The sequence below is a fragment of the Bufo gargarizans genome, chromosome 10 (assembly GCF_014858855.1).
Source record: "Bufo gargarizans isolate SCDJY-AF-19 chromosome 10, ASM1485885v1, whole genome shotgun sequence".
NCBI lineage: Eukaryota > Metazoa > Chordata > Amphibia > Anura > Bufonidae > Bufo > Bufo gargarizans.
In genome coordinates this window covers 48469948-48485059 of record NC_058089.1, presented here as the reverse complement: position 1 = coordinate 48485059, position 15112 = coordinate 48469948, and the positions used below count along the sequence as shown (strand labels likewise).

General features: G+C 46.2%; 1 protein-coding gene across 4 annotated transcripts in view; it reads right to left on the bottom strand.

Moving 5' to 3' along the window:
* The window catches only part of AGBL2 (AGBL carboxypeptidase 2), a 58643-nt gene that overhangs the window by 24532 nt on the left and 18999 nt on the right, over positions 1-15112 (bottom strand). For 3 of the 4 annotated variants that reach the window (XM_044269654.1, XM_044269657.1, XM_044269656.1), the window contains 7 exons: positions 13718-13865; positions 10630-11412; positions 9079-9238; positions 7169-7295; positions 4628-4728; positions 4392-4522; positions 855-921 (listed from right to left, as the gene is read on the bottom strand). In XM_044269654.1, the coding sequence (XP_044125589.1) occupies positions 855-921; positions 4392-4522; positions 4628-4728; positions 7169-7295; positions 9079-9238; positions 10630-11412; positions 13718-13865 (1517 nt within the window). The remainder of the gene's footprint in view (positions 1-854; positions 922-4391; positions 4523-4627; positions 4729-7168; positions 7296-9078; positions 9239-10629; positions 11413-13717; positions 13866-15112) is intronic. The other variant, XM_044269655.1, reaches the window with a different exon arrangement.

The following is a 15112-nucleotide window of genomic DNA, read 5'->3' as shown; positions in this document are numbered from 1 at the left end:
ATAGCCCTTCTCCTGAAGGAAGAAACCTCACCCTATAGGTGACTACCTGTCAATGTCCCACCCTTTATACAGCCTTGAAACACACCAGAGATATCAGTCAAACCAGCAACACCTATGTGTAGACAGCACGCTTCTGTCTACAGCGAAAACTCACAAAGTGCTGTCTACAGAGGGGTGCGACTGGTTTGGCAGGTGTCCCTACTCATGTTTCAAGACTTTATAAAGGGTTTGACTTTAACGGGATTTTATGACGGTTTTAAACCGATTTTCAAGATAGATAGTCAGTATCTGATCAGTGAGGGTTCGATACCCGGACCGCTGTTTGAAGATGCTGTGGCACTCCAGTGCCACTAACACCACCGTACATTGTATAGCGGCCATGTTTGATATTGCACTCCAGCCCTATTCACTTCAATGGGACTGAGCTGCTCCTAAGCCACGTGAGCGAGGAATGTGACATCACTGGCCTAGGGTAAGCCGTGAGAAGGCCGCGGCACTCACTGGAGAGCTGCGGCCTCCTCAAACAGCTAATTGGTGGGGTCCCGGGTGTCAAACGCCCACCTATGAGATACTGATGACCTATACTGAGAATAGATTATTAGCTACCTACAGGTGGCACGGAGGACACAGTTTTCTTCCTTCTGGAGAAGGGATCATTTGCATCCTAATGAGAGAGCATCATCTTATAGTTCACACAAGCTGTTCCTTGTACCATTGCAGGAAACACAGCAGGCGTCCCAAGCAATTCATTCTTCCGCTGCTGTGATGTATCTTTCAGAATGGATGTATTCACAAAAACGCTGCAAAATACGTGAATAACTGATCTGCAGCTTTTCCTAAAATATAGTGCTCACCTTACTGGCTATGTGCAGTAAATGTGCAGGAAGTCCATCAGATTCAGAGCTATTGGATCCACTGGTGCTGAATGTTGAAAGAGAGAAGTTCATTTCACCATAGAATCATTTTTGGACAATTCAGTCATAAAGAGTCTGGCTCACACATTCCTACGGATAAATTCCTAGTCCGTAATCATCTGCATCGACACAAGCTTAAAAGGGGTATTCCGGTAAAGTAACTTAATTTTTGAAAAACTGCATTAATGCTGGAAGCTATGACCCATCCAGAACTCATACCTATACATACAGGTGAAACTCGAAAAATTAGAATATCGTGCAAAAGTCCATTTATTTCAGTAATGCAGCTTAAAATTAGAATTTTGTGAAAAGGTTCAATATTCTAGGCTCACAGTGTCACACTCTAGTTAGCTAATCCATACCCCCTGAGCAAAGGGGACCTCAAATTGTGACTTTGGGGTTTCATAAGCAGTGATGGCCAGTTCGCAGGGTTCGCCGATGAACACATGCGATCTGCCATCTTTATTCCCAAGTCCGGCAATGCAGAGGTAAGCCCTTACCTGTGCCTGCGCCACGAGCCGCTCTGAAACACATGCGGTCACCGGGAGCAGGCAGTTCTGAGAACAGCTCGATGAAGGCCCCTGGCGGCTGTTGTCGGAACTGCCTGCTCCCGGTGACTGCATGCGTTTTAGAGCGGCTCGCGGCGCAGGCACAGGTAAGGACTTACCTCTGCATCGCCGGACTTGGGAATAAAGATGGCAGATCGCATGTGTTCGTCAGCGAACCCTGCGAACTGGCCATCACTGTTCATAAGCTGTAAGCCATAATCATCCAAATTATAACAAATAAAGGCTTGAAATATCTCGCTTTGCCTGTAATGAGTCTCATATGTTAGTTTCACCTTTTAAGTTGCATTACTGAAATAAATGAACTTTGCACGATATTCTAATTTTTCTAGTTTCACCTGTATAACCAGAGTTTCCATTTACCTTGCATTTGTTTGGCTCCTGAGTGAGCCTGCAACAGACTGAGTATCATGGCGCCTGATCTTCCCTCACAAAGCTTCTAAGACTACAATCCCCACAATTAAATAATGGGAGAAAAGAAGAAATGAATCGCACATCCACTGCTAATGCTATGATCTCATCCCTGCAGGAGACAGCACTAAATAGCGCATGTGTACTACCTCCATGCTACATGCTAAATGAGGCATTAGTGTACATTTTGATCAAAAGGCAATAAGCCCACTCACCACGCCAAGGTTGCCTCTATGAGTGGGTCCTAACCTAAAATTTGCGCGGCACTGCACGGCGACCACCAGCGCTGTGGCGCCATCCCGGCCGGCGGCGGGACCCAGTGGCCAAACAGCACCCCAGCTGCCTGACCATGCCAAACCTAGCTCTGGGCCTCACCAACCAGCCAGAAAAACAGCACAGTGGCCCCCATGCAGCACCGCACCATGTGAACAGTTGTAAAAGCTCACCTGCTCTGAAGCTCACAGGAACTCCAACTGAGAGCATGATAGGCTAATTTAACCCCTACTACAGAATTCTAGGCTAAGGTTAGGTTAGGACCCACTCATAGAGGCAACCTCGGCGTGGTGAGTGGGCTTATTGCCTAACCCCAAAATGTACACTAATGCCTCATTTAGCATGTAGCATGGAGGTAGTACACATGCGCTATTTAGTGCTGTCTCCTGCAGGAATGAGATCATAGAATTAGCAGTGGATGTGCGATTCATTTCTTTTTTTCTTCCATTATTTAATGCATAGAATTCTGTCCCTGGATCTGCACTCCTTCCATACGCCAGGTGATTTTAATTAGCCTAGTATTCTGTAGTAGGGGTTAAATTAGCCCATCATGCTCTCAGTTGGAGTTCCTGTGAGCTTCAGCGCAGGTGAGCTTTTACAACTGTTCACATGGTGCGGTGCTGCACGGGGGCCACTGTGCTGTTTTTCTGGCTGGTTGGTGGGGCCCAGTGCTAGGTTTGGCATGGTCAGGCAGCAGGGGTGCTGATTGGCCACTGGGGCCCGCCGCCGGCCGGGATGGCGCCACAGCGCTGGTGGTCGCCGTGCAGCGCCACGCCAATTTTAGGTTAGGATCCACTCATAGAGGCAACCTTGGGCTTATTGCCTTTTGATCAAAATGTACACTAATGCCTCATTTAGCATGTAGCATGGAGGTAGTACACATGCGCTATTTACTGCTGTCTCCTGCAGGAATGAGATCATAGCATTTGCAGTGGATGTGCGATTCATTTCTTCTTTTCTCCCATTATTTAATACAATCCCCACAATCCCTAGCTTTCCTGCTGATGTTTTCCGATTGGCTGCCTGATATACCGTCCAGTCGCGTCCCCTCTACTCCGTAATCTCCAGCACACTAACACGCCCCTTGTTTCATAAGACATTTCGCTAGAGAAATTATAGCGACACACTGAGCATGCTCGACCTAACAAAAGGCTCAGAACTACAGGTCGATGCCATGCTGATTTATGAGGAAACACAGTGGGAAGCAGAGGAAGAAAACTACTGAACGGAAATCATGTGAAATTTACATTATATTAGGCAATTATTGATGATGGATTAATCTAAAACATAAGTTATATTTATGGTAACTGGAATAGCCCTTTAAGCTAGGTATACACACTCAACCGATCGTTCGGCTGACAGCCATCTCTAGTGACTCTCTCCCCCATACACTTTCAGCTCAGCCGAATGTTTATTCTACGGGGAGACTGTAGAAAGCTGCTCCTAGACACTTCTGGCAGAGGCTTATCTCCTGGGAGAACATAAGGAAAGGGCGAAAATATTCATTTTGCCCGATCCTTCCCTCCCCCAACAACATCATCTGTCAGGAGGGAATCAGGATCTCCCCATACACAGTAGAGTGTAGGACGAACCTGCCGTCCTCTATTGTTACGCTAATATGTATGGGGGGGTCTTTATTGAATGCACTCCTGGCTTTGGTTTCCAAAACTGCATCAAAAGACCTAAATACGAAAACCCAGCTGAGAGGTTACCGGAAGCTTGCAATCTTTCACACTCGCGTTTTGTGCGGATCCGTCTTGTATCTGCACAGACGGATCCGCACCAATAATGCAAACGCTTGTATCTGTTCATAACGGATCAGTTTGCATTATTCATTAAAAAAAAAGTCTAAAGGCAAAACGGATCCGTCTTGACTTACATTGAAAGTCAATTGGGGACGGATCCGTTTTCAATTGCACCATATTGTGTCAGTGAAAAACGGATCCGTCCCCATTGACTTACATTGTAAGTCTAGACGGATCCGTTTGGCTCCGCATAGTCAGGCGGTCACCAAAACGCTGCAAGCTGCGTTTTAGTGACAGTCTAAAAAACGCAACGGAGACCAAACGCAGCCATATTGATGCATTCTGAACGGATACATATCCATTCAGAATGCATTGGGGCTGAACTGATCCGTTTTGGGCCGCTTGTGAGAGGCCTGAAACGGATCTCACAAGCGGACCCAGAAACGCCAGTGTGAAAGTACCCTTAGGTGTTGTGTTATTACCTTGACTCAATGTCCGATAGTGAAATATCGCTCAAATTCATGTCCGAATCGACATCTCTTCCAAGACGTTTCAACTTCTCCTTTATTTCCTCCTGCACAAGAGTATGGAGCTCGGACAAGCAGACCTTGAACTGAAGGAGAGAATCTATTCACAGGACAGACACCAGGTGCACGTAAAACAGGAAGAACTTAGAAGAAATAAGATGCAACTAGGTTCCATTTTCCTGTAATCTTACCTTAGAGTTGTCAGGATCGCAGTAGTCCAGCAGAGTGTCACAGAAGTGGTGACCGATCGATTTGAGGTCTTCAGTTGTAAAATGTGTGCCCTTTCGGTCTGCTGTAGGGTTATTAGATAAAAATAATTATAGTAAAAGAAAAGCAAAAACGATGTAAAAAAAAAATCCGACACAGTAATAATCTTCACCATGAGATGGTTGTGACGTGTTACTTTAGGCTAAGTTCACACCAACTTTAGTCATAGGGAGAAATTATCAATCCCCTGTGCCAGAAATGTAGCAGCAAGGACATTTTTGTGAAAAAATCTACAGCTTTTTGAGATTTTATGTAAGGCTACTTTCACACTTGCGGCAGAGAGATCCGGCAAGCAGTTCCGTCGCCGGAACTGCCTGCCGGATCAGGCAAAATGTATGCTAACTGATGGCATTAGTAAGACTGATCAGGATCCTGATCAGTCTTAAAAATGCCTGATCAGTCGAAAAAATGCATTGAGATGCCGGATCCGTCGTTCCGGTGTCATCCGGCAAAACGGATCCGGCATTTATTTTTTTCACCTTTTTTTCAGTCTGCGCATGCGCATAACGGAACGACGGATCCGGCATTCCGGTATTCTGAACGCCGGATCCGGCACTAATACATCCCTATGGGAAAAAATGCTGGATCCGGCGTTCAGGCAAGTCTTCAGTTTTTTTCACCGGAGATAAAACCGTAGCATGCTGCGGTTGTCTCTTTTGCCTGATCAGTCAAAACGACTGAACTGAAGACATCCTGATGCAAACTGAACGGATTACTCTCTATTCAGAATGCATGGGGATAAAACTGATCAGTTATTTTCCGGTATAGAGCCCCTAGGACGGAATTCAGTGCCGGAAAAGAAAAACGCTAGTGTGAAAGTACCCTTAGTTAGGTTAGTTATGTTAATGAAGTGCACACCAGATTTATCAATACAGACTTTTCAAAAAGTTGCAATTTTACTCCAGTAGGGAACAGTATACAATCTCTAGACAAAAGTGCTATTTGTAAAAATACACTAAATTTATTGAACAACGTGCCACATTTGATAAATTTGGCACATTTTACAACATTACAGGCTCAAGAAAAACTGACTACTCCCCAGAGTTCACAGTCTTATAAAGCGAATACTAGTGAGCGATTTAATTATGGAAGTGCTCACTAGTATGCATTAGGTGCCGGGAGAGGGGAGTGAAGCTCTGCGAGTGCTTTCTGTAGTCACAGTCCCTGGTCTTCCTTCCTGGGTCCGAGCGCGCACTGTCCTGAGCGACTGTGCAGCGCGGGCCGGAGAAGACAGGGGAGCGGGACTTCTAAAAAGAGACAGCTGGACCTGTAGTGGAGCTGCGCCGCCTTCCTCACCTCAGCGCCGCCTCCTCAATCCACCCGTCCCTCTGCCAGAGCCTGCGCTTGCGCACTAGGCTCAGCCTGATGCGCCGCGGACTCCTGGCAGCGGCTTCGTTGAGCGAAGTGCGCATGTGCATCAGGCCGGCGCATGCACACTTCGCTCAATGAAGCCGCTGCCAGGAGTCCGCGGCGCATCAGGCTGAGCCTAGTGCGCAAGCGCAGGCTCTGGCAGAGGGACGGGTGGATTGAGGAGGCGGCGCTGAGGTGAGGAAGGCGGCGCTGGGCACCAGACGGCGAGGGGTGCAGGCGGGCATCCTGGATTAACGTGAAACCCCTTGGGCACCTTAGGTAGGTGAGTGGGGTGAGTTTGGGCTAATAGAGCCACAAGCATGTTTAATAAGGGCAGTTTAGGATTCATGTTATTAGCACCGACATGGCCATATGTTTAGCTTATAGGGCACAAATCTGATGACAGAATCCCTTTAAGGTCTGATCTGAGATCTGATAGGGGTCTAGTATGGGGGTCTGAAATGAAGGGCTGATATGAGGTCTGATGGAGTTCTGATCAGGGTCTGATATGAAGGTCTCATGTGATGTCCTGATATAGGGGGTCTGATGTAATGTCTTGGGGGTCAGATCTGAGGCTCTGATAATGGGGTTTGATCTGAGAATTTGATCTGGGGGCTGATCTAAAAATTTGATATGGGGGTCTGATGAAAGAAAAAATTTTCTTCTTATTTTCCATCTTTAAAACTTGTGCGTCTTATCAACAGATGCATCTTATAAAGCGAAAAATATTGTATATAGTACCAATGTTTTTCTATGGGGCAGACACATGAAAAGAAAGGGTTTGTCTGGATACCTTTTTTTTGGCAGTACTGAAAAGCATAGACAGGCTTTTTAGAACCCCAAAAATCATATGGAAGTAATAAAAATTGTGACTTTTTAATTGAAGCGATTGAAAATGTATTTATTTAAAGGTGTTTAACCACAAATGACAATCACCTACCGACAGAGCTCAGATATCTCATTCTGTCCCATAGACAATAAACTGGGCAGCAGAGCGGATGCCCAACTGCTGATAAATGTTGATTCTGGAAAACCCCTTTAACAAGGCCCTACTTCCCAGGACACGTGCATCACAAGAATGTTCATTGTAAGGTATAACTGTGCGATATACTGACCGAGTGTGGACCCGCAGAATGTGGACTCCATGGTGTAGCTGTTTCTGATGCCGTGCCTCCACATCACAATTCGACCGGTTCCTTCTTTGCTTTTCTGCACTTTGAACTTACAGCCCTTAAAAAAAAACTGCAGAAAATAGTAGAGGAGAAATACCATGTTATTGGTTTAAATAAATAAAATTATGATTTTTTTTTCTTTCTTACTTAAACAAAACAAAATAATCCATGCCTCACTACCCAGGTCGTGCCTGACTTCATATGCATCACCACGTAAATCCAACCAAAAATGGCGACAGTGAACCACGTTGAAGGATTTCAGATCACATGGTTACCAGATTTTCCTTCTCACAGAAATAATCAGAAATAATAAGGTATTCAATGTCGTATGTTGGTTTCCTGCAAAATCTGAGTAGGGCCCCAAGAAGTCTGCGAGTGGCCGATTACAGCTTGAAAGATATCTGCGAGGATAAGGCTGGTCACATATGGGAGATACCTGTCAGTCGAATCCCTGTTCATATGACAATTATCTCTCCTGATCACCCCCTACACACTCTTCCATGTTCTGAATGTGGAGAGCGGAATAAAAAAGGTGCATATAGTGGATTGTCGGGAAGGAAGCGTTGCTTCCCAGCAGTCTCTAGGAGCAATGGGGGCGTTACCTTTACACCTAAAGGATCTGCTCTCTCTGCAACTGCCGCCCCTTCTTCACTTTGATTGACAGGGTCAGGTGTGATCACATTTTCACTGTGTGTCTCGGTCAATCAAAGTGCAGAGGATGCAGCAGTTGCAGAGAGAGCAGAGCCTCTAGGTGTAACAGCCACAAACCCCATTGCTCCTAGAGGCTCATTTGTATTTAAAGTAAACATAATTTTTCTCAGCAATGCGGGCACATATGAACATGGGACCAACACAGATGCCTTCAGCTGCCAAGTGCACATGTAACAGGTCAGCCAGTGTCATAGGTACAAATCTACCGACAGATGCCCTTTAAGGCCTAAGTGTACGTATGCCTATTACCTTTTTTCTGATCTCATTCATTTCAAAATACTTTGCTGTTATATTTGGGAGCCTTCCATCTTCATTTGTGCATCATGTTGCATTTCTGATCCTGTCCTGCATCGTTAGGGTGGGTTCACACTAGCGTTATTGAGTCCATTATTGCTTTCCGTTATAACAGGGTTATAACGGAACATAACGGAATACATAAGACGGAAGGACGGATCCGTTTTGCTGCCCATAGACTTGCATTATGACGGAATGCAAAACGGACGCCTTTAAGAGGCATTCCGTTTGCTCTCCGTCCTAATAGAAGTCTATGGGAATCAAAACGGATCCGTCTGGTTCCCGATATGCAAGACGGAAAACAAAGTCCTGTCGACAGGACTTTGTTTTCCGTCTTGCATTACGGGACCCAGACGGATCCGTTATGTTTTCCCATAGTCTTCTATTAGGATGGAGAAAAACAGAATGCCTCTTAAAGGCTTCCGTTTTGCATTCCATCCTATGGATTCCGTTATAACAGAAAGCCATAACGGACTCCATAACGCTAGTGTGAACCCACCCTTAAAGGGGTATTCCAGGATTTTAATACTGATGGCCTATCCTCAGGATCAGTGGAGGTTGACACAGCACACCTCCGGCGACCAGCTGTTCTGCAGTACCTCCAGCGCCAGAATAGCTCCATCCAGTGTGCAGGGAACTGAGTTACTTACTGTACCGCTGCTCCCACTGATATGAATGGGAGCGGCACTGCAGTTAAAGCACCCTGCACAATGGACGGAGCTGTGTAATTCCAGAAACAGATATTCCAATGAAGAACAGAAAGTCTTTAGCACAAGAAGTTAAATTATGGGAGGTGGGGACAGGAAAGGACCCGATATCCGTGGACAAAAAACAAAATGTGCCAGTACCTTTTCAGGGGCATTTTTGCTCAACATCAGAGGGAAGACTCTCTCGTGCAGCTTTGACTCCGGTTGACCCTTGTTTTTACAGCCATACATGAATACGTTGTTCTTACGACTGTGGCCATGAAAATCGCAGTACAGCAGAACTTCTCTCTCCGCTACCAGCCTGATGAGAGTAAAACATTAAGAAAGACCTATGAAAAGTACATCTGTCAAAGAGCACATCTTGTATCCTGCTCACTCCGGGCGGTGCCTTATTCCCCATTACAGAAATAATAAATCCTTTTGTCAAGCCCAGGAGGGATCAGAGTGACTGTGAGTGAAGTAATACTGTGCAGGGTTAGACACAGGCAGGCAGACAAGCTGACCCTTCCACGGGCTGAGAAAAGCAGCCGCAGCTTCCAGGATGAACAGGACGCAGAAGAACTCTGCATAGGCAATGTAATGTACACCTTATTGGTGATGACATGTTTAACTGAGTATGTTGGCAAACTTTTTTGATTAGTGTGCCTGGGATTATTCTTAAAGGGAACCTGTCATGTCGATATTTGATTATAATCTAACTAATTATATACAATCATTAACTACTAAAAAAGTACCTTAGATGTATTCACTTACTGGTGTGACAGATGGGCACCTCATAATATACACACAAAGATGCTGCATGCTAATGAGCTGATTTGAGTCCAGCATGAGGTCATTGAGTCCAGCGTTTATTTAATTCAGAGCTATAGCCACTTCCCCTGCCCACCTGCTGCTGATTCATATGGAAAAACTGTCACTCAGCAGCAGGTAGGCAGGGAGAGTCAGGAGCTCATGAATATTCATGACTCATCATTATCAGCTGGAGCTTTTCAATACAAGATGTTGGCAGATTGACTGGGACAATTAAAGAAAGTGACCCAGCACTTATCAGTCACTTATTTATGTTGCCCTTAGTTAGGGCACCATAAAACTAGTGACAGGTTCCCTTTAAAGGGCATCTGTCAGCAGATTTGTCCCTATGACACTGGCTGACCTGTTACATGTGCGCTCGGCAGCTGAAGGCGTCTGTGTTGGTCCCATGTTCATATGTGCCCTTTAAACGGGTTGTGTAGTGCTACATTTATGATGATCTATCCTCAGGAGAGGTTGTTAGTATCAGATTGGCAGGGTTGCAACTCCCCTGCCTCTCAGCAGTTTGAAGGGGTAGCAGCGCCCGTGCGAGTGCCGATTCCTCTTCAAATTTACCTGCTCGTCGTCTCCTCCGTAGAGATGACGCAGTCTAATTACAACTGCCTGTCTCAATTAAGCAGATGGACCGCAGGTAACTTTGAAGAAGCAGCATCACTCACATGAGTGCTTCTACCCCTTCAAACAGCTGATCAGTGGGGGCGCCGGGAGTCAGACCCCTGCCAATCTGATCTTGATGACTTATCCTGAGGAGAGGGTATCAATATGGTAGCACTGCACAACCCCTTTAAGACTGACTAGATGTCTTAATAACAAATATCTGGTATGACGGACTGACTGGGTAAGATAGGTCTTAGCTATACCTACCACTTAGTCAGCACTCACCTTTTAACCATAGCCCGAGTGTGCCATATAGATGGGAAGGAATCTTTCAGCATACTCCTATAGTTTCTATTTAGGTCTCTCCCAGACAGAGAGCAGCGGTAGTTTCCAACAATTACCCCATCGGGGTTCAGCATAGGAATAACTTTAAAGATAAATGTGTCCCTGAGTAGCTGAGCATCGGGAGAGTCACTCAGAATGAAGTCCAGGAAGCCTTTCATCATCCATGAGCCATTGGTTTCTCCAGGATGCACCCTTGCCGTCACCACCACTGCTTTCTTATTGACTGCCAGTGCCGGGTTTATAGAGGGGGAAGTGATGGTCAACAAGTAGACAGTGTTCCCAGCCAGACTCCTACACAAGGCCCGGAGCTTACAATACTGGGAACGTGCAGGATCACAAGTCCACCTCTGAAGATCTCTACTCAGATCAGAGTATGTGTATGGATAGCAATGAGCAAAGTAAATGGTGTCATTGTTATGTGGGAACTCGAAAGTCCACGTCAAGCAGTAGAGAGTGGCACCTTCCTGAGAACGAGAACTTCTATAGTACTTTATGTCTCCCCCTTCCCTTCGCCATCCTTCCCCCCGTAGTACAGCATCATGCTCGGAGTACATCAAGGGTTTCATTCCTTCATTGTACAGACTGTTTTTCTTCATCAGATTAGTGATGGTGAATCGATAAGGAATACCCCTCCTGGTGTTCTTCACCTGGAAGTAGAACCACTGAGTGTGCTTGCCGGTGTAAAGGTCGGTGCGCAGCGTCAATTCATACTCGTATGCCCCCCTGCATGAACAGTGAAAAAAAATGTAAGCGGCATATAGGCATGTAAAACCACATTGTATCTATAAAATTACCCAACTGAGTTTACAGGTATATTCCTTAAAGCGGTATTCCCCATCTGAGACAATGGTGGCATATCACTAGGACCTGCACCTATATCGAGAACGGAGTGGGCAAAAATGGTGGCTCGAGTACCCTGGGTTTCCCCTGGTCCGGCCACTACCAAGCGCTCTCCCAATAGAAGTAAATGGGAGCGCACCAAACATGCGTGGCCACCGCTCCGAGCCAGCTATTTTCGGCGACCTCGTAGAAATGAATGCATGGCGACGGAGGGTGCACTGTGCACCCTCCACCACTTTCAGGGCTTCATTCTCGGTGTAGGTGCGGGTCCAACCTATCAGACAATGGTGGCATATCCCAGCGATATGCCCCCATTGTCTCAGATGGGAAAACCCCTTTTTTGTCGTTACACCATTTTAATGATTTGCCGAGCACCAAATATCTTTAAACATTTGGCATATAACTCTACAGAGATGGAGTCTGCAGCTGTGGGAGAGAAGCGATAGCCGAACCATCCATAGAGAAGGCACAGATGGTTTATTATGGCCTCTGTCTTTCTGATCTATAGATCTATGGCGCACATTGGCTGTCGTGAATCTAGATCAGGACCGTCACTTGAGGCACATGTAGATGAGGGTGCGAGCAGGCAGTTATCAGGAATGGAGAAGACATTTACATGTGTGCACTGTATGGGGATGAGTGATGGCTACTTCTATCACTTGTCTTCATATAGAGTCATTGCTTCTGGGCAGCAGGTCGCTGTTTGCACGGCAAAATCTGCTGCCCAAAAACGTTGATTTTTAATGTGGTGCATGAAACATTATTTCACCCACTTCGCTCGTTCATCAGGTGATCTGTGGCAACTTTAGAGGCGCAGATTATCGGGAACAAGCCTTTGTAGTAACGGTTATACCCAATAATCTGACAGTTGTGTGGTGTAAATCTGCCATTGCTGCTGCAGTCCTGGAGATCATGTGATTGCTGGGTGCCGGGGATTGGCAGATCAGCTCTACAGTGCAGTCAAAAGGCGATGATATATCAGCCCGAGTTATAGGGGAATGCGCCCCTATGCGCATGCGCAGGCCGGAAGGACGGATCCAAAATCCCGGTATTTTGAATGCCGGGTCCGGCACTAATACATTCCTATAGGGAAAAATGCCAGATCCAGCGGTTTTTTCTTTTGCCTGATCAGTCAAAACGACTGAACTGAAGACATCCTGATGCATCCTGAACGGATTGCTCTCCATTCAGAATGCATGGGGATATGCCTGATCAGTTGTTTTCCGGTATAGAGCCCCTGTGACGAAACTCTATGCCGGAAAAGAAAAACGCAAGTGTGAAAGTAGCCCAAGGCCTCTTTCACACTTGCGTTGTCCGGATCCGGCGTGTACTCCACTTGCCGGAATTACACGCCGGATCCGGAAAAACGCAAGTGTACTGAAAGCATTTGAAGACGGATCCGTCTTCAAAATGCTTTCAGTGTTACTATGGCACCCAGGACGCTATTAAAGTCCTGGTTGCCATAGTAGTGGTGGGGAGCGGGGGAGCGGTATACTTACAGTCCGTGCGGCTCCCGGGGCGCTCCAGAATGACGTCAGAGCGCCCCATGCGCATGGATCATGTGATCCATGCGATCACGTCATCCATGCGCTTGGGGCGCCCTGACGTCACTCTGGAGCGCCCAGGGAGCCGCACGGATGGTAAGTATGCTGCTCCCCGCTCCCCACTACACTTTACCATGGCTGCCAGGACTTTAGCGTCCCGGCAGCCATGGTAACCATTGAGAAAAAGCTAAACGTCGCATCCGGCAATGCGCCGAAACGACGTTTAGCTTAAGGCCGGATCCGGATCAATGCCTTTCAATGGGCATTCATTCCGGATCCGGCCTTGCGGCAAGTGTTCCGGATTTTTGGCCGGAGCAAAAAGCGCAGCATGCTGCGCTATTTGCTGCGGCCAAAAAACGTTCCGTTCCGGAACGGAAGACATCCTGATGCATCCTGAAGGACGGACTGTCCATTCAGAATGCATTAGGATAATCCTGATCAGTATTCTTCCGGCATAGAGCCCCGACGACGGAACTCTATGCCGGAAGACTATAACGCAGGTGTGAAAGGGCCCTAAGCCTTTTAAAAAACGCTTTACCACGAGGGCAGCCCTTTTAATAGGATAAAATGTCCTAGTCTTCAACAGGTTATATGATACTGTACTATGTATTACTGAGGTCCTTTGAAGCTATAAGGTCACTCACACTTTCACAGCCTTCTGGAGATTACCGCTTTCAAATCGCGACTCAAACTGCAAGTCATTGTTACTCTTCACGTCCATATATGTTGGCATATTAGTTGTGCAACGGCGCCCACCAGTACGAGAACCGGTAAAGTACGAGCCCTTGTAAGCTACAAGTAGAATATTTCCATTCATTAGCATCCATTTAATAGGTCATATGTTAAGCAATATTTTATTAGATTGTATACAGTGCCTTGCAAAAGTATTCACCCCCCAATGACTTTTTTCGTATTTTGTTACATTACAGCCTTAAGTTCAATGTTTTGTTAATCGGAATTTTATGTGATGGATCAGAACACAATAGTCTAAGTTGGTGAAGTGAAATGAGATAAATATATAAATAAAACTATTGTTTAGAAATAGAAAACAGAAAATTGGCATGTGTGTATGTATTCACCCCCTTTGTTAGGAAGCCCATAAAAAGCTCTGCTGCTACCAATTACCTTCAGAAGTCACATAATTAGTGAAATGATGTCACCTGTGTGCAATCTAAGTGTCACATGATCCGTCATTACATATACACACCTATTTTGAAAGACCCCAGAGGCTGCAACACCTAAGCAAGAGGCATCACTAACCAATCACTGCCATGAAGACCAAGGAACTCTCCAAACAAGTAAGGGACAATGTTGTTGAGAAGTACAAGTCAGGTTTAGGTTTAAAAAATATATCCGAACCTTTGATGATCCTCAGGAGCACCATCAAATCTATCATAACCAAATGGAAAGAACATGGCACAACAGCAAACCTTCCAAGAGACGTCCGTCCACCAAAACTCACGGACCGGGCAAGGAGGGCAATAATCCGAGAGGCAGAACAGAGACCTAAGGTAACCCTGGAGGAGCAGCAGAGATCCACAGCAGAGACTGGAGTATCTGTACATAGGACGACAACAAGCCGTACGCTCCATAGAGTTGGACTTTATGGCAGAGTGGCCAGAAGAAAGCCATTACTTTCAGCTAAAAACAATAAGGCACGTTGTGAGTTTGCGAAAAGGCCTGTGGGAGACTCCCAAAATGTATGGAGGAAGGTTCTCTGGTCTGATGAGACTAAAATTGAACTTTTCGGCCAATCCCAACACATCACCCAAAGAACACCATCCCCACAGTGAGACCTGGTGGTGGCAGCATCATGCTGGGGGGATGGGACTGGGAAACTGGTCGGAGTTGAGGGAAAGATGGATGATGCTATGGGACAATGACCCCAAACACACGGCTAAAGCAACACTTGAGTGGTTTAAGGGGAAACATGTAAATGTGTTGGAATGGCCGAGTCACAGCCCAGATCTCAATCCAATAGAAGATCTGTGGTCAGACTTAAAGATTGCTGTTCACAAGCGCAAACATCCAACGTGAAG